Raw genomic sequence first — 23,528 nt, forward strand, 5'->3', positions numbered from 1 at the left:
CTCTGTCAGAAGCTGGACACATGGAAATGACAGTTCTGTCTCCAAGATGCTCAGTAAGTTGCAAACAGAGAGATGTAAATGAAAAGATTACAATGTAATGTGTAAGTACAATAATATAAGTAAGACCAAGGACACTGCTGAGGAGATGCTGAGGGTGCATGTATTAACCTTGTGCAGAAAGCAAGGGGAGATGCTGAGGAATCCCGTACAGGGTCGCTGTGTGGAGGGCAGGGATAGGCAGAGAAGACTTCACAGAGATGGCTGGTAGCACCTAAGCTGGACTTTAAAGGAGGCGTAAGTGTTTTCTGGGTTCAAGGAAAAGAACCCATTGCAAAGAGAGGACGCAGCACAAAAAAAGCATGAAATATGAAACAACAAAATATGGTAGGGGAACTAGAGGCAGTACCATACTTTATGGTATTATGAAATGTGAGCAGGATAAGTAGTAAGTAATGGGTATAAAGTCTTTTGTGCTATGATCTTAAAGTAAATTTATTTCTTTAAAAAAATCACTTTGGGGCTTTGCGCAAGATATATTATGAAGATCAAATTAAGAAACTATTTCTAAAAATATTATTTGTAGTAGCACAGATCATTCATTTATGCATTCATCATTACAGCCAATATATATTTACTAAGAGCCACTAATTAGGCTGCAATGCTGTTGTAGACATGTCTCCTATCTGAGGAAACTCCCATAATAAGAGCTACTTACTTACCATTTAATATTTGCCCTACATTGAACTAGCATTTTATGTGTTTGCAACAAACCAGCAAGGTAGGTCTTATTCGCGTCACAGAGCATGAAGCACGAAGAGAAGATGAGTGACCTGAGCCAGGCCATAGAGAAGGAAGGCGGTGTTGACAAGATTCCGACCGAGGGCTGGTTTTGAAGTTATGTTCTCTGCATTGCATTGCATTGCACAACTTCAAAACGCTCCTACGGGAAGTCCAATTGAAGAGAGAAGACTGACAGACAAACATTTAAATTATAAGGCAGTACAGATCAATGCTATAGTGCTCTGTGAGTGAACTAGAGAGAAGGGTCATTTCTGGTCAGTGACCAAGGAAGGCATCTAAAAAAAGTTAGTTTTACTGGAATGGGAGATTTCAGTAGGTAGAGGTGTGGGGCTGGTAGGGAGAAAGGGGTATTCCACAAACAGCACTTAGAGTTCAGACTCTGATGACAGCCGTTCTAATTCTTGTACCATTATTCACCAGCTGCAGCCCAGGGGCAAGTCACTGAATGCCTATACCTCACTTTCTTCATCAGAAAAATGAGATAATAGCAGTCATTCCTCCTGGAGTTGGTATAGGGATTAGGAATTAATCTACTGCATGTAGAGTATTTAGTATAATGCCTAGTACACAGTAAGTCCCAAACAGCAAAATGTTAGCTAATATACTACAACAAATGAATTGAAAGAACGGTAAATAGTTCAGATAGGCCTCCAATCCTCTTAAAGTAAGAGGAGAAATATGGTTAAAATGATAAAATTGAGGCCAAGATTGAGAACCAAGTTAATGTCCACCTGGGAGGTCGGTCTCTGTTCAGCAGGTAACATGGAATCAATCATTAGAGGAAAGAAGCTATATTCATAACATTCTCAGATCTCCCATGGGAGCCCCCAGCCCCTCCCCTTGGCATCTGGCTGACTTACGACTCCTTCAGAAGAGGCATGAGACCCTAGGGACTGGTTCAAGCCAGGTCTATGGGAAAACAGATACTGTCAACTCCAAGCATGTCTGAGACTTTTTCTTTCTCCACTTATACTACGCTCTCCCTCCTAAGCACACAGTAATGGCTACAACATAATTATGAACCCAACTTCCCTGGAAGACTATCTTTATTCACAAAGGTTAAGTAAATTTCCAGGAACCAACATGGGTAGCTTGAATCACTATTTATTACTTTTTTAAATTTGGTAATATCTACCATTTACTTGTTTTTACGCTAAAGTCTCTTCTATAATGTCGTTATTATGTTAAAATTAACACACTATAATTAAGGAAATTTTGATTGTGATGTTTTCACGAGTGTTTAACATGTCAAAATTGATCAAATGTATTCCTTAAACATGAGCTGTTTATTGTCAGTTAAACATTTAATAAAGCTTTTAAAAATACAGTAAAATATTAGTAATTCATAAAATTGTTAAAAAGTATAAAATTGTTATTAACATATAATGCTCATGTTATGAACATAAATACGTATTTATAAAATAAAATATGAATGCATATATTAAATCTTAGCTCTAAAAATGTATGACAAGTGATTAAAGATGTATACGTGGGCTAGTAAAACTTTGAGGTAAAGGACATTTTTAAAAATTAGGGACACACCCATGTTCATAGCAGCATTATTTGCAACTGCCAAAAGGTGGAAGCAACCCAGGTGTCTACAGACAATTGAAAGAAAAAATAAAAATATAATGCAATGATCTTAAAAAAGAAAGGAAATTCTGATAAATGCTACATGAATAAACCTCGAAAATGTTATAGTAAGTGAAATTAACCCATCACAGGAAGACAAATACTGGATGGTTCCACTTATATGAGGCACCTAAAGCAATCAAATAGAGCCTGGGGGGGCTGGGGTGGTGGTGGGAGGGTTATTGTTCCATGGGTACAGAGTTTCAACTTTGCCAAATGAAAAGAGTTCTCTGGAGAGATGGTAGTAACCGCTGGGAAACAGTGTGAATGTATTAAATGCCACTGAATATAAGAAAGATTAAGATGCTAAATTTTATGTGCTTTATTTTATCAATACAATTATAGAGAGACATGAAAGCACCTACACATTATTGTGAAAATCAATAAAGGTGTCATTTTTGTCATTTGAAAAAACCTTTTTAAGTGCTCTCATTATTCATATTTGAAACAAACAACTTCTGAAGTAACTTTCCCAGATTCCCTGAAAGACCAATTCAATAACTGACACCAGATTAAAACTGTTCACTTGAATTTTACTAGTAGAAGTCTACATACTGACTTTTTCCTTACAACATGACATTATATTTTCCTAACGAAGCCCTCAGAGGTCTAGAGTATAAGGTAAGCATTTCCCCATGAAGAAAACCGGTCTCTGAACAGGTGCCTTGCAGATGCCACTGCCAGCCCACATGTATCTGGAGCGAAAAGTGGGAGTTTATGAGTCAAGGGCTGGGCACCTGCTGATTTTAAAAGGGTGTGGACTCTACATATCAGGGCCAGGTCAGATTCTGCAAGCTTCAATCTTCAGAGCAGGAAAATGATCAGGGCTTGTCCAGGCTTTCCTCCTGTGTTGTGTTTGTCAATGTGGCTGGCCATAACTAACAACCTGATGGACTTCTCCAAATGAAATTTCAGTTCCCATTTTCCAAGAGAATACCTAAAATTGGAAAAGTTGAGGACTCCTCAAAACACCGTTTCTAATCACTGCTGCATTGTACAGCACACAGCATCCCCAGCTCCTGGCCTACCTCCTTCCTCCAGGGTCCATTAACGGAGATACAAAATACCTGAATTTTTCCAAGAGCTTCATTTTATTCCAGGAGTTCACCTGACTGCAGAGTTCTATCTTCCCTGAGCAAAGGAAGAGGAGCCTTCAATCATCTCACAGGAAAATGATAGCATCTGCTTGGGGATTCCAATGAGATGTTTTACTGCAGCTTTTCACAAACTGATTATATTTAAAGCTCCCTTGGGGAGTGGGGGCTGGGAAGAAAAGAGCTTTGGAGAAGACCTTTGTTGGCATCAGAGAAGAACTGCTCAGGCCTCCCAAGGGAGCAAGTTGTTTAAACACCAGCAATCCGCCCTCCCAAATGCATGTGCACACACAATATGTCTCGAGTTTTAAATTTCACCCCCTGCTCTGAACGGTCCTGAAAGGGTTAAACTGTTCCAGGCAAAGGCCTGAGGCTTTTCTATCAAAATGCTCCAGATGGAAATTACAAAATTTCACTTCTCGGCTCTGGTCCACACCCACTATTCTTCTTAGACATTAAAAAAAAAAAAAAAAGACAAGACCCCTAATGTTCTGCAAAAAGAGAATTTGACTGCTCAGCACACAGGGCTGTTCTGTTTCAGATGATTCCTCCTGGAATACTTGCATAAACTGTCAATCTCAAGCTTTCCTGGGGACTGTAAAAACTCAAGGCATGGAAAGGGTAAAGGAAAAGAGGACTTGAATAAAGACAGGACAATAGCTGGGACTGTATGCTGTGATATGAGCCCATCTAAATACCACCCAGATTGTCGCCTCTGGTAACCACGCACCTTACCATCTTCCACTGTTCCCATCGCAAAAGAAGTGAACAGGGTAGAGGTCGAAAGGCCTTAGGTTATGACCATGAATCTGACCAGGGTTGTCAGGAATTTCCAGAGATTAACGTATATGAAAGAGCTTTGTAAATGGAAAAAGAGCCATGTATAAGCACTAAGAATATTCTTGCTGTCAAGTCAGACATTGAGAAGCATGAACTTTCGAAGGAATCTGAACACCCACAAACCAGAAACAATGGTGGTTTTTAAGAAGGCGGCTACAAAGCAGGCAAAGCCCCTCATAACACCACATGGGGTAGGGTTCGGTCTGCAGTCTCAAAAGTCCTTCAGGGCACATGCAAGCAGGTGGTTTAAAGGGAGGAAAAAGCCACGGGACAGACAGACACCCACAAAGTCCATTTAGAGTCCACTTGATTCATACCACCTGACCGAAAAGCAGGACCCAGAACTCTGGTCAGATACATAGAGAAAAAACAACATCAGCCAGTGATTAGATGGTTTACCTGTTCATTTTACAGGTCTACAGCAGCAACTTTCAGCCACTGAGCTGCAAGAATCTTTAAAACCTAAATCAATACCCGACTATTTAGTCAGGGTCACTGACCTCTTTTCCCTTAGTCAAATAAAAAAATGACAAGAGCCAATACAATAGTAGCTGTCCAGTGTGAATGAATCAAAATTACATCCATTCTTTTTGTCAAATCAGCAAAAAGTATATATTTTTTTGGTGTGCCACAAAATTTTAGTACTTAGTTTATGTGTGCAGTGGAATGAAAAAGGTTGAAAATCTCTGGTCTAGAGGGTTTAAGTGACTAGCCCAAGATATATTCACTACTACTAGAGAAATTTACTAGAACTAGAGTTTCATTCCTAGATTTGTCTCCTATCATTTAACAGCTGGCACTCTGGGAATGAATAGGCAACACAACCTTACAGGTCAGCAAGAGGGACGGTTAGCTAACAGAGAAGCAGACTGTGCTATTATTGAGCACTTACAAGTGCCAGATTCTGTGCTACGTGATTTTGATGTACTACCTCACTGAATCCTAACAACTATCTTAGCAAAAGCACCTTATTTCCCAGGTTAGGAGACTGACACTCAAACAAGTCCTATAACTGGCCAAAGGTTGAAAGGCAAGCAAGTGGCAGAACTGACACTTAAACCTGGATCCCTCAGACTCAAAAAAACTTGTGCTCTTAACACCAGACCAGAATGGCAATTTTCTTTGTTATCTTGGCATCTGTAAGAGAAGACTGGCAACACTATGAGTCCCAGGTAACACATAAAAAGGTGAAAGTCATAATTCTGACAAGGACTTCCAGCTAATGGGGGAGCAAAGCTAACCCAACCCAAGTCCTTTGTCTCCTAGGTCTATGCTCTTCTGCAGAGACCATGGGCTCAAAAATGTCACCTCCAAGTGGGAGGGGACTTTGTCTTTTTGACTGCTTCATCACCACTCCATAGTTGATGAATAAAGCAATGAAGTCAATCTGCTATATGACCTTTGGGGGGAGGGGAGGCTTCTTACCTTCCCTAAGCCTGTTTCTTCATGCAGCAAATACAAAGTGAGAATTATGTTGATATGAGAATTAAATGAGACAATTCTTTTTTTCCTTAAGATTTTATTTATTTATTTTTAGAGAGAAGGGAAGGGAGGGAGAAAGAGTGGGAGAGAAACATCAATGTATGGTTGCCTCTCATGTGTCCCCCACTGGGGACCTGGCCTGCAACCCAGGCATATGCCCTGACTAGGAATTGAACCAATGACCCTTCGCTTCACAGGCCCGTGCTCAATCCACCGAGCTACATCAGCAGGGCTAAATAAGACAATTCTTATAAAGCACTTGGGGCCAGATGGAACATAAGGAACATCCAAAATGTAATCTTTTATTATCATATTACTACTATTATTTGCTGACAAATTTTAGCTTTCTAATGAATTTTTCCCTCTACTGTAGTCAGATGATGTTTCATAATAAACATGAATAGAATAGAATAGAATAGAATAGAATAGAATAGAATAAAGAATTGGGAGTTGGTAACCTGCCTCTAGTTTCAGGTCTACCACCGCCTAGCTGCATGACCTTGAACAAGGCTCTTAATTTTTCTGTACTCTCCTCAGCTATAAAATGAGGGTCTAAACCATTCAGTCTCATAAGCATTTATTGGGCACCTTCTCTGAGTAAGACATCATACTTGACCACTTATACAATCTATGAACAGTGTCAATGGAAAAATATCAGAGCAAAGCAAAACAGCCGGGACTGTGGCAAGGTGAAAGAGAAATCCCAAGTAGCCGAATACCTCAACGAGCAGTGTTTGTAAATACACACAGTGTTTAATTTTGAGACACTTATGAGAAATCCTTCACCCTTAAAGAATCAGCAGATATAGTTATATTAATACCTATCAGCCCCTGAACCTTCCAAAAAACGAACATGTAAAATTATTCTGCACTTAGTCAAATGGCGTGCTACTGGAGAGAAATCTGGGAAAGTCAAAGTTATTCACATTCCCTACAGCAACAATTAAGAATAGGATGTGTTAAAGAAGAAGAAGAAGAATGCCATATCTGGTTAAAAATGCAATGGGGGTGGGGGTGGGGGGCTTCCAGGAGCAGAATGCAGTGCATTTGGACAGGACACGAAGGTAGTGGCCTATTGTTTACAAAAACAGGCCTGGCTTATGAACAGTGACAAGAGGCCAAGACCTCAATTATAACTCACAACCACACCTCTCCCAAGCCCAGTTCAACTGAAGGTATCAATCAGTCAACTTCCCCATCTTCTGTAAGATACCCACTGATATTTGCAGTCAAGTGGATCAAAGGTCCCCCAGCACCTCCAGCACTGACCAAGCTGATGACATTAAAAAGATCCCACAGGCACAATAGGTACTTCAAACTACCTTCCAACCTTCTAAGGGATAAGACAGTTGTCCATTTCAAACTCTAACTCTGCCCCTACCCCAGATAATCATTAGAGGGGAAACATGGCCCTTCCCAAGTCTTCTATGATAGGAAAAGGTCTCCTAGCATTGGTGCAGGGAAAGGAGGGGCCCCTCCTTCTGTACTCTGAAACAAAGGAAAACCCAGAGCTCCAACCATGTGGTGTTACCAGTCAAGGCCACCCACCCCTCCCACTGCCCAGCTGAGGAGGTCTCAATGGGCTAGAGCCTCAAGGCTCTTCCCAGTCATTGGCCTTGTGCAAACACATGCTGGGGCTCTTAAACAGGCAGGAACCCCTTCTATTAGAACTGCTGGTTTTAAAAAAGGCTATCTGGAAAGAGGCTTTGATTCACATGCCAATTCAGGCAGTCCACCTGATGTGAAGACAGGTCCTTTAGTTTCTCCGTCTCCTAATTATGCTTTACCCTTCACATTTTTGCAAAGGTAAGTGGGTCGTTAAAAGCATGTATTCTGGATCAGAGGATGACCATGCAGAAGGGTTAAACAATAATGTCTCCCCATCCTCTGGGATCAGCTTTAGGTGAGGGCGGAGACAGGGTGTGAGAGACCTTATCCTCCCTGTTCCCTGATCTCTGGCTGAATGCAGGGCAACCAGAGACCAGGCTGGCACAAGGTTCACCTAAAGTAGCTACAGAGTTTGGGTTGAATGCCACAACAAATGTCTTGTCTGGATATAGTGCATCAGAAAAAAAAAAAACATCTCTCCCAGGGCTCTCCAAAAGGTACACATTCTCAAGGTTACATTTCTCTGTGTGGACTCTTCAATCTCTGGAATAAATTCCCTAACACCTGTCAGATTTCAGTAGTCCTTCAAGGAACCTGACCCAGACAACCAGAGGCAAATTGCCGCCTTTCTCTCACCAAGAACCTCCAGCCCCTCCCCCCACCCTATCCAGCTTGGGGGAAAGGGCTGACAAAATAATAGCCAGCCCTACAGGAACAACCCCTAAAGCTGACTCAGTAAATCCCTTTCCTGAGCCTGTAGCCCCTGGCATTGCCTGTCCCTCAGAGGCTGAGACCCACCTATGAAACCACCTTTGAGGTCAGCCTGCCCCACCTGCTCCACCCAAAGAAATGAATCTCCTGAAAATCAGGGCAGAAATACATGCCTCAATGGTCCAAAAAAGCCTATGCATAATGCTATTTTCCCCAGCCCTTACCTTTGACCTGAGTATCGTACTCTGCTATGATCTCCTTATCCTTTTTGAATTTGGCTGGAGACGTCATGTTTTCCTTCTTTCTTCCAAATTCGAATTGTTAATTGATAGATCCACGGGAAAAATCCAACCACCGAAATCAATACCTCCAAGACAGCTTCTCCCCAGGGCAGAAGGGGCCCCCCCGCAGTGGTCTCCAGCGCTCCAGGGAGCGCGGGCTGCGGGCTGGGCAGGCGGCTACGGCGGGCACATGCAGCCGGTGGGCGCTGGGGCCGGGCGCGGCAGCTGGTTCCTGTGCTAGAGCCGGAGCAGCAGGCTCAGCATTAGCCGGGAGAACTGCAGGGCCCGGAGGCTGGCCTGGGGTCTGACATCAACGACACAGGCTGGGAGTGCAAGTCCTTCCGCACAACATGGTGTGGAGGGTGTGGGGGTGTGGACGCGCCCAGCTGTGTCCTCGGGAGGGAGTGGGTGCCTATCGGGGTGCCGGGGGAGGGTTGGGCGTGCTTCGCGGTTTTTTGTTGCACAGGCTCGGAGATGCTGCAAATCAAATCCCAAACGGGAGCCACAGCAGCACGGACTGGATCGGAAGTCGTTTGCTCCGGTTCACTTGCCTGTAAATGCAGGGAAAAGGGGAGGGGGCGATCAGTCGTGGCCCAGATCCTAATCGCTGCAGGGGTGGGGTAGGGCACGACGTTCCTACCCGGGCCACAGCCCATTCATCTCCGAGAAACACCACCCAGCCAGGAAAGGTCGGCTCTGCGACGTGGGGAAGCTCCCTCCGGATTTTGTTTTAAGGCTGAAAGACAACACTTTGGAGCAGCCGCCCGCGCTGGCTTCGGGTGGGGACTGCGGCGGGAACGCGGGGCTCCGGGTGGGGACTGCGGCACCTCCAAGGGCCTCTCAAGCCCCGTCAGCGCTGGGCAGCGGCCAGCCGTAGGGTGCCCTCACTGGCCAGGCTCCGACTCGGCCCCTGACCCCCGGCGGGGCAACTCCCAGGACATCAAAGGGAATCAAAGCCAGGGAGGGACAAGCCACCCGGGCACAACTTTTCTTCCCCTCATGCCCCTCCTCCCAGTTGTTTTGTTTTTGGTTACTAGCTTCTCTTGGCAGCAAAATGTTAGGGGGGGGGGGGGATCTGCAGGAAAAAGCCTGCTCGGCACGGGACACAACCAGGAAAACAATGTGGTCGGGAGAAGCAGGAAACGGGTTAGAGGCAAGGGTCGGAGTCGGGGAAAACCGGGGGGCGGGAGGAGGAAGGCAACCGTCCCCCGCTCCAAGCCAGGGATGAGAGTGACTCTAAATGACCCCAATTTTTTTGTCACCCAAGCCCAGAGATCCCAGATACCGCACCCAATCCGGGGGGTGGGGGTGGGGGGATCGTTGAGAGTCGCAGTCCAGACTCCTCGCACCAGGAGGTGCCGGAGGAGATCCCGCCCCTGCTCTGGCCCAGGAGGCGGGAGGAAAGCCGGCGGGAGAGCAGAGCCCGGCGCCTCGCTCCCCGGCGTGCCGCAGCTGCCACATTCACTCCTTGGCCGCCCCTTTTCCTCTCTGTGCCGGGAGGAGGTGGCTCCCGCCGGTGTCTCCCACTGCCCACTCCCGGAAAAAGGGCCGCACGGAGACTGAAAAAAGGAGCAGAGATGGCGAGGTGTTTCGAGTGGGCAGGAAGCAGGAACGGGAGGAGAGGTGGGGTCCTGGGGGACACGGGAACCGGGGGTAGCTAGAGCTGCCAAGACGCTTGTAAGACGGGGACAGGGCAAAGGGACGATTACCTTAAAGGTGGAGAGGGCGTTAAGAAACTATCGAGGGCCGCGACGTTACATGGAGCGCAAGGATGTTAGCAACTTTGGGGACCCATATTATGCGTCTAGTAGCTGGAGTGCGAAGAGGAGCCATTCCGGGCGGGCCAGGGGCTAGGACCCCGGACGAGCCCCGGAAGCAGTGCGGAACACCCATCCTGGGTCCACAGCTGTAACCCAGCTGTCTGCCAGGGCTTGGAGACTGGGTTTAAGGGCAGCCGTGGTTTCGGGTGATGCCAACGACGGATGCCCCAAGTTGGACCAAGAAGGGTGCCCGAGTGCAGAGGACTTGGGGAGGGGGCTGGGTGCGGGCTGCACGATGGAGTGTGAGCCAAGGCAGAGCCCCAAGCTGTGCGGTGAAGAGCGGAGAGAGACGCAGTCCTGACAACTATTACGGGCTGTACCCGGAGTTTTGCAGAGGGTCTCAAGGGAAGCGGTCTGAAGGATTGCGAGGGAGGGGGTCTGAGGGATTCCAGGCGTCACCGAAAAAGCGATGCAGCAAGCAGCATCCGCGCCCTCTCCTTTCCGCCCCAGCCCAGGTTTGTTCGGTCAGGGCTGCAGCCCCGCGGCCGGGAAGAAGAAAGGAGAGAGGGAAGGAGCCTTTACCTGGCTCTGACGCGACGGGTCCCAGGCCCCCGGCTCCGCTTTCCACTTAGAGTTCTCTTCCCCACCACCCGCTCCTACGCAGATTGGTCCCCTAGTCCCCTCAGGAGAGGTCCGCCAACTCCGCCGGACCCCGCCGGGAAGCGGAGCCCACCCCTTTGCCAATCACCGCCCGCATGCTATCGACCGATGGGGCCTATAGCCAATAGAAACAGCGGATCCCGAGAGTCCTGGAACGAGGAGGTGGGACTGGCTAAACTTCGAGGCGTGACTAGCACTACAGAGGCGCAGTCTCGGAGTAAGCTCCTCCCCCGGTGGCCAAACCCTAAAGTAGAATGAATGGGCGGGATTAAGTTGGAACCAACAACCAAACACAAATTCTTGAGAAATGGTACGACCAATTGGACAGGGGCGAGAGGAGGAGCGTTGCGGAGAATTTTGGCCAATAGAGAGTAGAGACCAGTGTGGACTGTAGAACGTCTTCCAATAAGGAGCGCGAAGGGCGTCTTGCTCTGTCACAGGGAAGGCCCGCCCAAACCTCACCAAATCCACCAATGAGATTGGCAACAGAGCCGTGTTAGGCCAACCAGAAAGTCGAACTGATCTGGGCACCGTTACTGGGGCGGAGCGTACGGTCTCCTCACCACTAAGATCTCATCAGGGCTCCCGAGCCTTCCAATGTGGGACGTGGGCGAATTCTACCTCTCCCAATCGATGCGCGGCGCTGAAAATTCAAACTGACGGTTGGAAAAGCAGAAAGAGAGAGAGAGAGAGGAAGAGGGGGCAAAAAACGACGTACGTGTTCGGTGACAGACACCAACGCCGACTGGCCCCAAAAAGCGACCTCCGCCCAGCCCCATCACCTCCACCGCACGTTCTGGAGCGGCCGCTCGGGGAGAGACCTGTGGGAAAGGCTGGGGGCACGTGGAAGAACTGGGGGGAGGGGGACGCGAGAGCCGGCACTCTGAACGCTGACGGCTGCCGGCAGATAAGCATAGCTGGAGTAGGACGTAGGAGCGGAGCGGAGGAGGGTCGCGGGAGGACTGGAGAGAAGCAGGGATCGTCTGGGTGGGAAGAGCTCGGGATTTCTGAATTCTGGGGGAGAGGAGAAAGATTTCCGAAGAGGAGGCATGGGTAGGGAGACTTAGTCTGCGATCCGACAGAAACGAATTCGAGTTCTGGGTAGGGAGGGGCTTAAGGAAGGAGAAGCTTTAAAAGGGATTGTACTGGATACGCTTAGGGAATTGCTAAAGGGGCGGGAGTTAGAGTAGATGGGAGGAAGGGAAAACGGTAGAGAAGTTCCCAAAGCTAATTGCAGCCTGGCCCTGCCCATCTCAAACTCTACTCCCTTTCCTGAGAGTTAAGAGGAAAGCCGAAATTACTGCTGCTCTCCTGTTCCTGCTCAATTAATATTACTATTACCCTCACAGGGGCAAACAGAAAAGAACTGGTTTCCATCCCAATTTCAGTGCTTAGAAAAGCTTGGAGCCTCGCAAGTGTATTTTTAGCCTGGGGAATCAAATTAGGAGGGGTCCCGCCCTCGTTTCCATTTTCAAAATCCCACCCTTCATCCTTCCTGGGACGCTATGTCTACCAGCAGTTGTAGTTTCAAGGACCGGTACGTGTCCATCCTGTATTGCAAGTTCTGTAAACAAGCGCTCAGCTCTAGGGGAATGAAGGCTGTTTTACTGGCTGATACTGAAATAGACCTTTTCTCTACAGACATCCCTCCTACCAAGTAAGTCATGCTAGTGGCGGGCAACGGTAGCCTTTAACTAAATGGGAAAAGTTCATGGCTTGGGCCTCTGGGAGTCAACAAGGAGATTATTATTTTGGTGTTCCAGCCACTCCCACCAGTCTGATGAACCCCTTGGAGTATAACTAAGTGGGCAGACTGTCTGGACAAAGTCTGTGGTTTAGCCAGAGTGGTCAGTCCTGATGTAATGCTTCTGGTCACGTGACCGCATTCCTTAAATTGGATCCCTGGAGCTAAGCCCTGCCCAATTGTCCCATCTCACTGGATCCGGGCCACTACTTAGACTGTAGGGGAATTCAGGGAAGCTTTCTTGTACTGAGAGGTCAGGTTTTCTGTTTTCATCCATAGTTTTACAAAAGAAAAATTCATAGTTTTCTACCATTATTTGCAATTGGCATGCTTTGCAATCTGAATCAGATTGTTCATATAATCCAGTATTCTTTTCTCAAAAATCTCTTTCTGAATGAGAGATTATATTTGTATGGGATGAAATAGCCCTAAAATAATCCTTGTCTCCCACAAAGCCTATTTTGGATATCACGTAATCACTTCTGTAATTCAGTCTTTTAAAATTCTGTTTTTAGTCACTACCCACTTTCAAGTGTAGAGTTTTTAAGAATGTGCTTTCTATTTGGAAAAATAACAATTTTATTTGACTCAAATATACCTTTTTCTAGCTCTCAAAGGTAATTTCTCTTTCCATAGGCAACATAGTCCTTACATAATTTTCAAGATTTAGCTCTTTATTGAATCTTTATCAGTGAAAGAGTAATTATCTAAAATATGAGTGAATAGTTCTTTGCACAGAAGCCAGAGGAGGCAGCTAATAGTCATAATACTTTAGAATGAATTTCATTATAATGATAAAAAGTTTTTAAAATTTTTAATATGTGAAAGTTTAGAACCCTTCCTCCTTTAAAATCTTTTCTGCATTGGTTCAAGTGTAGTCATGACTCATGACAAAACCACATACTGCAAAGATAAATATGTTAATATTAAGTGTGTGTGTGTGTGTGTGTGTTGCAAAAAAATGCACTAGATGATAAATCTGGAACCTATTATTACAAAGGTCCTATGACTAAAATACTAACCCATTCATCTATACAATAGATGTGATAAGAAATCAGACCGTCATAAGGAGGGCTCAGATATGTTCCTTGTTAGAGGTTAGACCAGAGTTTAAAATAGAGCTGGGTCTTCCCTATTGCCTTCACTTTGTTGTAGAGGTTATAATAGTACAGATTAATGTGCATGAGTTGATGAACACAAGAGGTTTTTCGTATGGTGAGCTCACAAATATCAACTCTTACAAAATATACTATAGTTCTACTTCAGACTCTCTTTTAGCTCTTTGGGCCTCCAAGATTAATACTAAATCACAATCAAAAGAATATTTGCTAGCGAGGATTATGGAAAAATTGGAACCCACAGACACTGTTGGTGGGAGTATAAAATGGGACTGCTGCTATGGAAAAGCATCCTAGTTCCTCAAAAAAATTGAAAATAGAATTACCATATGATTCAGCAATCCCATTTCTGTGTATATATCCAAAAGAATTCTGCACATCCGTGTTCTTAGCAGCATTCTTCACAATAACCGAGCAGTGGAAGCAACCCAAATGTCCATCAATAGATGAATGAATAAACAAAAAGAGTTACATGCATACAATGAAATATTATTCAGGCTTAAAAAGGAAGGATATCCTGTCACATGCTATAGTATGGTAGAACCTTGAGGACATTATGCTAACTAAAAATAAGCCAGTCTCAAAAAGACAAATACTGTATGATTCTACCTATATGTGGTATCTAAAGCACTCAAATTCACGATAACAGGAAGTAGAATGATGACTGCCAGGGGCTAGGGGAAGAAGGTAATGGGGAATTGTTTAATGGGTATAGAGTTTTCATTTTACAAGATGAAAAGGGTCAGGAGATTTGTTGTACAACAGTGTGAATCCATTCAACAGTTCTCAACTCTACATTAAAAATGGTTAAGTTAGTAAATCTTGTGTTGTATGTGTTTTACAATTTTAAAAAAATTGTAAAAGTATACTTAACTATCTCTACACTTTCTCCTCTCCAGCACAGTGGACTTCATTGGAAGATGCTATTTCACTGAAATCTGCAAATGTAAACTGAAGGACATCGCATGCTTAAAATGGTACGTGTGGCAATATTCTAGATAGTCCTGGGTTTGGGAGAGGGATGTTGACACCAGAGCAGACACAGAGACTCAGTGAGCTGCATCAAACTCTGGTTCTAACCTGTGCAAAGAGCCATTGAAAAACCATTGGTTACATAGAGCTATTTTTTTTAAGGGTCTTGTGACACTTTAAATTTGTAAATAAGTTTACAATTTAAAAAAAATTCATTGACAAATTTTCAGAAAAAAAAGCAGTGTGCTTTAGAGGGACAAGACACTGGGATTTACAGTTAGAAAAATCAGGTTTGAGCCCTGCCTCTACCCTTACTGTCCGTGTGATCTTGAATAAACTCCGTACACTTCTAAACCTCTGGAACTGTTTCCTTATTTAATTTGTATCTTAAGAAGATAAACTTGAGAAGATAGGAACTATCTTCTTAAGATTGAAATTAAAATATCTTTGGTGTTTGCCTTATTGAGTTGTAAAGACCAAATGAATTATGAATATTAAAAGGCTTCCTAAACCATAAATTTCCACACAGATCAAAGCTGTTACTAATATCTTTTTAAGACTTTATTTATTTATTTATTTATAGACAGAAGGAAGGGAAGGAGAAAGAGGGAGCAAAAAAAACCATCAATGTGTGGTTGCCTTTTACATACCCCAAACTGGGGACCTGGCCTGTAACCCAGGCACGTGCTCTGGCTGGAAGTCAAACCCATGACCCCTTGGTTCACGGCCTTGCTCTCAATCCACTGAGCTACAAGATCTATGGCTTTTTCTGAGAGTGTCCCATTTTAGAGAGAAGTTTAGATTTTCTCATTTAAATGGGGTTTGGATTATAAATCATAATCCTAACAATTTAAATTAGCAAACTCTTCTCTTGTGCTAATGACTATTTAATTTTATTCATTCATTCAAAGTGTATAATGAGGTCCTCCTGCCAGGTTCTAGTCATTGTTACAGGGGCTGGAAACAACAGTAAATAAAACAAAGACACTGGTCTTTGGACATATTTTAATAGGAACACAATCAGTCAATAAGATATTTAAATAAATGAGACATTGAATAGGCTAAGAGGTGCTCCAAAGAAAATAAGAAAATAACAGAGAATCACAGAGGTTGGGAGACTGGATAAGAGCTGGTTTTGATAGCATAATCAGGGTAGACTTCTCACAAGAGGGTAAAAAGAGTTGAATCCTAAAGGATGAGAAGGAGATAGAGAATCTTCTAGACAGAGAGAAGCCAAGCCAAGAAAAAGCTTAAAATATTCAAGGAATAGGAAGATGATGGCAGTGTGGTAAAGACCCCGTGAACACCTGGGGAAAGTATGAGTAGATTAGAGATGTAGTCAAAACACAGGTAATCTGGAGCAGCACTGTCCAATAGAAATATGCAAGTTGTAGATGGAATTTAAAATTTTCCAGTAACCCCAGTTTATTTTTTATTTTTTAAGATTTTATTTATTTTAGAGAGAGAGGAAGGGAGGGAGAAAGAGAGGGAGAGAAACATCAGTGTATGGTTTCCTCTCATGTACCCACTACTGGGGACCTGGCCCACAACCCAGGCATATGCCCTGGCCTGGGATTTGAACCAGCATTATCCCAAACATTCACTTACACACCCTTTGATTTGCGGGCTAGCACTCAACCCACTGAACCAGGGCTCCAGTAACCCCATTCTAAAAAGTAAAAAGAAACAGGTGAAATTAATTTTAATCATGTATTTTATTTAACTCGGTATAACCACAATACTGTCATTTCAACATGTAATTAATGAAATATTTTACATTCTATTTTTTATTCTTTGTCTTTCAAATCTGGTATATGTGTTATACTTAACAGCACATTTCATTTCAGGCTAGCCAAATTTGAATAGCTCAGTAGCCACATTTGGATAGTGCAGGTCTAGACCTTGGTATGAAGGAGTTTACTGTTTGTTTTCATTTTTGGCCAATGAGAAACCACTGAAGGGGTTTTAAGAAGAGAGCAAAATGATCTGATGGATCCCTACTAGAATATAACTCCATGAGAACCAAAACTGTGTCTACTACTATATTCCTAGCTCTTAGAATAGTATTTAACACAGAATACAAGGTCAATAAACATTAGTCGAATGAATGAATCAGGGTAGTAATTAAAGCCGTAGAATTTACTCTTGCAATATAGTCTTACAAAGTCCAAGAACAACTTTTGGTTTCATTTGTTTGCCTTTCAATCAGATTAAGATTAGACGACATATTTTAGGTGGGCTGCTACCTTTCACATAGTATTTTTATAGAGCCTCACAAAAATGAGTGACTCCCACATCTCACTGGGTGAAAAATAATAAGATTTTTACAACTTAAGGTGTAAGCAGGTCATGTTGTCATTTTAAAAAACTACTAACTAAAACATTCCCTATATATTCGCTCCATTTAATGGCAATCAGATAGGGGGAAAATCTGTGGAAGAGTAAGATACTTTTAATCAGATACATAATCCTGAAGACTAATCCTGTAAAAACTTTTGCAACTTTTTCTAGATGCTGTACATTTGCTTCTTTTTTTTTAATTCCCTCAAAAACACCGAAGATAAAATTAGAGCAGCCAGCTTGTGTTTGGTTTACAGGGGCTTGTGCTGTCTTCCTATTCCTCCATCTGTTGGAACGGTTTTTAGGTGCTGGAATGGAACTGGGACATATAAGAACCCACTGCCCACTGTCCTGGGGACAGCAAAAACCTTTTCCCCACAGATCTGCATTTGTTTAATGTATTCTGTGTGACCGGCACATCAATTTGAGACGCTTTACAGAACAAATCACAACTTTATGCCCTCTAGAAGCTAGCTTCTGAAGGGAAAATGCATAAAATACTAGCAAAGAAATAGAGATGTGTTAATGTTATTTCACTTAACTTAAATACTGTTTTCCCACTTGACAACAAAACTGTAATCACTATTAGAGTAACTTGCATCTGTAAGATCCCAGCAATGGAGGATATTAGGAGGAAATAGGATCTTTAATTATCTAGTTACATTAACACATAAAAATGCTTACGTGGCCAGGTATTACATGGCATGTAACAATATTCACTTTCTTTTTTAGTGGGAACGTTGTAGGTTATCATGTGATTGTTCCGTGTTGTCCCTGCCTCCTTTCCTGTAACAACGGACACTTCTGGATGTTTCACAGCCAGGCAGTTTATAGTATTAATAGACTGGACTCTACCGGTAAGAAACAATTGACTCAGACGTTCCTCTAACATTTGTCTATCACTCTCTGAGCGGAAATCCCAGTAGATCATTTTAGGGTTCCCTCTGAGACCTTCTTACCTTCACCGGATCCACTAAAGTGAAACATCAGTCATATCATCCCAAACATTCACTTATGCATCCCACTGGCCAAAACTCATTGCCATTTCTATTTTGATCATTGTATTTAAGAGCTTCTTGGCTGGATTTCTTGGGCCTTTTGAAATTATCATTTTAATTGCTCTAAATGGCTGCCTTGATACATATTATGACCCCAGAGAATTTTGGAAGATTTTAGGTTTAATAGTCAAGTGTGTGTAAGAAGGGGACAGTGGGGAGCCTGGGGCCACAGGGCGTTGGGAGGAGAGATGACTAGGTATCTTCTTTATTTTGTATATTGCTTCAGAATAAAAGTGGACATTTTGACATCTATATTAGTAAATTATGATGGAATTTTAGTCAAAGGAAATCTTTAATACTAATGTGTTTTACTAATTATTTAGTAGGAAAATATACAACCAATTCTTAAAATATATTTAAAGAATACATTTTATATTGTCTAGAGTCATTCAGTTTTGTTACAAAGTACATGTTCTCAATGTCTAATACCTATTTACACAACAGATGAAGTTGGCGTTTAGTGGGACTTTTTAAATGGGAATTCAAGTTTATAGAACAAGTTCAAGAACTTTATGGAGGGTCCAAGTTGGCACCAGCACTCAGGTTTTGTTTTTTTTTTTAAGATTTTTATTTATTTATCCTTAGCGGGTAAGGGAAGGAGAGAAGGAGAGAAATATCAATGTATGGTTGCCTCTCGTGAGTCCCCTGCTGGGAACTGGCCTGCAAACCAGGCATGTGCCCTGACTGGGAATTGAACCGTGATCGTGTGGTTCACAGGCCCGCGTGCTCAATCAATGAGCTACACCAGCCAGGGCAGGTTTTTTAATACATGTTTTATTCTTTTTCAGAACTTAAAATATATTCCTTTTTTAGAAGTATGATTTGCCTTCACAGATTAAAAAAATATGTATCACATATTGTAAATGAGGTTGTCAGGGTCTTTAAACCCTCCAATAATGCTCGGGCTTTTAGAGACTCTGATTTTTTTTTTATCACCTGGCATTTAATTGTGGCTCTCAACCATTGCAGGGACAGGGGGCCCTTAATTTAAGACTCTAGTATGTTAAGAAGAACATTTTTTTTTTTGAGCAAGGACTTACCTGAACTTCTCTAGGTGAGATACAGGAGTCTAATTTAGGTTTCCAGCTTTATATTTGTGCTGCTCAGGGGACACATTAAAGGAAATTTCTGCTTTGACATTTTCCCTGCTTCATGGAATTTAAAACTTAGGGTAGATATTTTTCAATTTTGATTTACTTTTTAATTTGGGTCCGTTTTTCAAAGATAAAAGCCTAACATTCTTCTATTTGCATTGAATCTAATCCATGAGAAACAGATGTATCACAGGATTTCCTTCCTCCCTTCTTAACAGAGAGAGGAAGGTATTGCTTCTGTCAGATCCAATCTCTTAGTTTATTTTTTCTTCTTTGAACCAATTGTGCTGAGCTACTCATGTCTCTGTATTGACTCCAAGAATATCAAACTTCTCTCTAATATTGTGATTTAAAGCAGGATTTTCTGGACATTTGTTGTAAGACAGGGTCTCTTGTAGCTGTTGGAACTGTCCTTGACACACCTGAATCAGCAGCATCAAAGGAGTGTAACCACAAGCTTTATAAAATTCTAGAGTGTTTAGACTGAAAGGGCCCCAAGAAGCCTGTGTTCTAGGCTATCCTACACATGTAGACCTCACTTCCTGACACTTTCCTGAGGAAGCTTGTGGAACCTCAATTCAAAGTCACTGGGTTTGGCAAACACCCTCAAAGGCACATTCATTTCAGCTCTCCATGGACCTTTATGGGTTCTAATTGTCCCTTACATTCAATGCATATTACCAGAAGCAAAAAATTTTTTCCTCATTTATTCTTGGGGAAGAGGTGTTTTTTACTATAAGCAAATCAAACAAAAAAATGGCAGAAAATAATATGATAGGCTTCTGTATGCTAAAATAGTTGCTGACTTCTTGCCTGATTAAATCCCAGTATCTCAACCAAGAGAGACCGTTGATTGTTTCCACGGTGCAGCAGTGCACAGTCTTGTGTGTGTCTCCTTGGGCACCTGTTTAAAATGGACAGTTAGAGGAAAGGATGAGTGATGGGTCATACTTGCAATATATGTAATTTTTTCATTCACTCAATGGAATACTCTACGGAAATTAAAGGAAATGAGCTAAATCTGTACTTATGGACATAGGTAGACCTAAAAAAATATCATTAATGAAAAAGCAAATTAGAAAATATACATATAATAGCATATTGTAAAACTTTAAGAACACAAAACAATAATATATAGTCTGTGGTTGCATGCATCGGTAGTAAAAGTAGTAAAAACACCATGGTGTCATGGTAAGTAAGAGGTGGAAACTGAATTCAGACCAGGTCTCCAATCCTGGCTCACTCCATTCCACTATGTGGCCACAGTCTCAGTGTGTGTGGAGTGAGTGTCCAGACTTGCTGAGTCCTCCCTGTGCCCACACTGCCAACTGGACAGCTTGAGATTCACTTTCTTATCGGACTTCATTGGCTCTTCTAAAGGTTAATTTTTTTTTCAATTTAGTGCTTTCAAGTTGTAATATAGTACCTGTCCAGAATAAACCATCTCTTTATCTTTTACCATATATGTGGTCTTATTCTATATATTAATACCAGTGCTAGATTCTTTAATATGAAATCTGATTGTCCATTCACAATGAGGGTTTAGATTGTTGTTTTGTTTATTATATGGACTGCTTCTACCTGGTCTAAAGTTTACAGCTCTACCTTCACAGCCTCTAGACTAAAATTCACGTACATCAAGGATTCTGTATATTATAACTGCCTCTGGAACCTTGCTTTTTTTTTTTTTTAAATCAGAAAACAGGCACCAGCTATTTCTGTGTTTGTTGAGGAGATGAGATTTATTCAGGTCTTTTCCCTGAACCTTCCAAAGAGACACTTAATCTAAAAGGATCTTGTGAGATTCCCATTTTCAAAAATCATTAAAATATATCTGAAAAAGTATCACTGTAAAGTTATTGTGGCATAATGTAGCTGGTGGTAGGGTTTGAGTAAATGGACTCCTAAGGTCTTTTTGCAAGATTCTAGAATTCAAGTCATTACTTAAAGGGGTTTTAAGAATATTTATGCACTATGGAATAATATTATATAATTTTATTTGTGGTACATTCTTTCATAGCTTTTCTCTTTACTGCTAACACTATGGTTTAGTAGAAAATGTTAACATAAAAGGTTTCATCTAACTGTAGTGAGCACCAAATAATTATATAAACTTTCATTTCCAGGTGTTAACTTCCTACTTTGGGGCAACTTGCCAGAGATAGAAGAGAGCACAGATGAAGACGTGTTCGATATCTCAGCAGAGGAGTGTATTAGATAAATACAATTATGATGGATAAAATGGTCAAACATTTTACTATTTAAAATATATTCATGGATCAACTTTAAAATTGTTAGTAAGGATCTTCCAGTGATTTTTTTGTTGTAGTTGGAAAACAAAAATTGGTCATTTGTTGATTTATTTACTTGCTGTCTTAAATGAATTACCTGAGTTTAATCTGAACCAATGTAGTTATTTTCTTCTACTTATACTTCTTTTTCTTCCTCTTTCTATTCCTGTACCCAATACAGGTGTATTCTTACATTGAGGTAGGAGAAGATTTTTTTCACATGTCACTCAGCTACCTCCCAATGGAGGGAAGTTTTTCTTAAACTAGGTGCCAGGTACCATTATTTTACATTCCTGAATAAGGGGCATTAGTGCCCACACATAAATTCATGCATATAACCATGCATATATATGTGATACTCAGAATTAAAGCTTAACAGAGAATTTTAAAAAACAAGCTAATAGGTTTCCATAGGTACTAGTTATCATGTTATTTTGGTGATAACTACTTTAATATGGAACAATACTTTGTGAGTCAAGAAATATAATGAATTTTTAAATGTATGGAAAAATCCTCTTGATTCTTCAATATGATTTTAAATAAATGAATATCAGAAAATTATCAATATATACTGTTTACACATATTATTTATTTACCTTATAAAATCATATGATATTGTATTATGAAAGCCAGAGAAACTGAACCTCCGTCTTTGTTATTCTCTAGGGCTTTCTCTGTAAATAGCAAATTTTAGATGAGTAGTCTCAGTCCCAACCATTAAATAGGAAAAAAACCCCAGAAACTAAAGAGATGGTTTGTTTAAGCCATCGTTGTAAAGAGAATTTGTTCTTTTTTAAGCTGTACTTAGAACCACACAGAAATAGGAAGCAGGGATAGGGTTAGATTCTGGTTTTACGTGTAGCTAAAATCAATGTATCACCTCAACTAATGTCTCTGCCATGGACATTTTGTCAATAGTGATATTAAAACAGACTGAGTTGCAGTTTTGTAAATAAAGTTTTGTCCTGAAAATGACCAGCCTTCCTTCAGTTTTTTTTTTTATTGTACCCACTTTTCTTATGTAAAAATATAAATGTATGGAATGTAAGAGCTAACACTTATCTAGTGCTTACCGTGTGCCAGACACTGTTGTAAATGCTTTACAGATTTAACTTACTTATTCAGTAAGAGGTATGTATGTGCAGTTATTATTCTTTCTTTACTGAGAAGGCAGGTGAGGCACAGAGAGGAGTAGTTTGTCCAGATTTACATAACTGGCCAGACGCAGACTCAGACAAACTGACTCCAGAGCTCCTGTGTTTCATCTTTACGTTGCTGCTCCTGAGCAACTTCAGGTGTTCATGAACCGTGGTTTTATTTAGCCTGAATACGTGTGGAATAACCACTACCATGTTCTGTTCCCTACGGCTGAGGGCCTCAGTGACAGATTTTAAGATTGAGCAAACTCACACTGAGCCTCAGGGTAAAAGTGACCTGTGGACATTTGAGGCAATCCAAGATAAAGGATGCTCCGGCAATGCTGTTACGGGTGCCTGCGAAACTTCTTCAAAACTCTTGCACACTGATCACCTGCACTGACAGAAGGAAACTCAAAGAACCAAAGGGATGGGTGGAACCATTTGCTTTTCACTTTGGGATTTTTTTTTCTTTAAGGTTTCTTAAAGAATTTCTGAAACAAGATGGCATAATGGATAAAATGTAAAAATATAAATTAATACTACATTATATACTGCTTCATTTAACCTGTTCCATTAGCAAAGAAAGCTTAATGCTAAAGTAGAGAATGTGGAAAATTTTATGTTCAACAGGGCTCATCTGTTTTCCGTTCTGCTCCTGCCTGGTTGACTGTGGGGCTCTTGGAAGAGCAAAATCAAGACAGAGGTGCCCTGCCTGAAGCAAGTCTCAAATGTGATTCCACTCCAGCTAGAGAATATTTCAAATTACCCAGCTACCTTTTGGCAAAATAGGTTATGGGAAGGACAATTCTAAGCCTAAAATGGATTCATAATGTTTTATCTAAGGAAGCATATTCATGACAGTTTTTTAAATAAAAGCAAATTACATTCTGGTCCAAAGACCAA

The 23,528-nt window shown here is 42.0% G+C and overlaps 2 protein-coding genes across 12 annotated transcripts in view; one reads left to right on the plus strand and one right to left on the minus strand.

Annotated features, from left to right (window-relative positions):
* SRGAP2 (SLIT-ROBO Rho GTPase activating protein 2) overlaps window positions 1-11,062 on the minus strand; it is a 253,602-nt gene extending 242,540 nt beyond the window's left edge. For 4 of the 10 annotated variants that reach the window (XM_037067165.1, XM_037067164.1, XM_037067168.1 and 1 more), the window contains exons 1-2: window positions 10,792-11,061; window positions 8,393-9,000 (exon numbers count right to left, since the gene is read on the minus strand). In XM_037067165.1, coding sequence (XP_036923060.1) covers window positions 8,393-8,459 — 67 coding nt within the window. In that variant the 5' untranslated portion in view covers window positions 8,460-9,000; window positions 10,792-11,061. Of the gene's footprint in view, window positions 1-8,392; window positions 9,001-9,089; window positions 9,356-10,791 lie in introns of those variants that run through there. The other 6 variants (XM_037067162.1, XM_037067163.1, XM_037067160.1 and 3 more) reach the window with 3 other exon arrangements.
* Window positions 10,225-21,864, plus strand: FAM72A (family with sequence similarity 72 member A). 2 transcript variants are annotated; one of them, XM_037067172.1, is made up of 4 exons: window positions 10,225-10,585; window positions 14,631-14,708; window positions 17,776-17,900; window positions 21,322-21,864. In XM_037067172.1, the coding sequence occupies exons 1-4, from the start codon at window positions 10,419-10,421 to the stop codon at window positions 21,414-21,416; spliced, it is 465 nt and encodes a 154-aa protein (XP_036923067.1). In that variant the 5' UTR covers window positions 10,225-10,418; the 3' UTR covers window positions 21,417-21,864. The 2 variants fall into 2 exon arrangements, with proteins under 2 accessions (XP_036923067.1, XP_036923066.1); XM_037067171.1 differs by lacking the exon at window positions 10,225-10,585 and adding an exon at window positions 11,571-12,526.
* The last annotated feature ends 1,664 nt before the right edge of the window (window positions 21,865-23,528 follow it).

This window comes from Sturnira hondurensis, unplaced genomic scaffold (genome assembly GCF_014824575.4).
Source record: "Sturnira hondurensis isolate 20B ecotype Veracruz unplaced genomic scaffold, ASM1482457v3 Scaffold0017082, whole genome shotgun sequence".
Classification (NCBI taxonomy): domain Eukaryota; kingdom Metazoa; phylum Chordata; class Mammalia; order Chiroptera; family Phyllostomidae; genus Sturnira; species Sturnira hondurensis.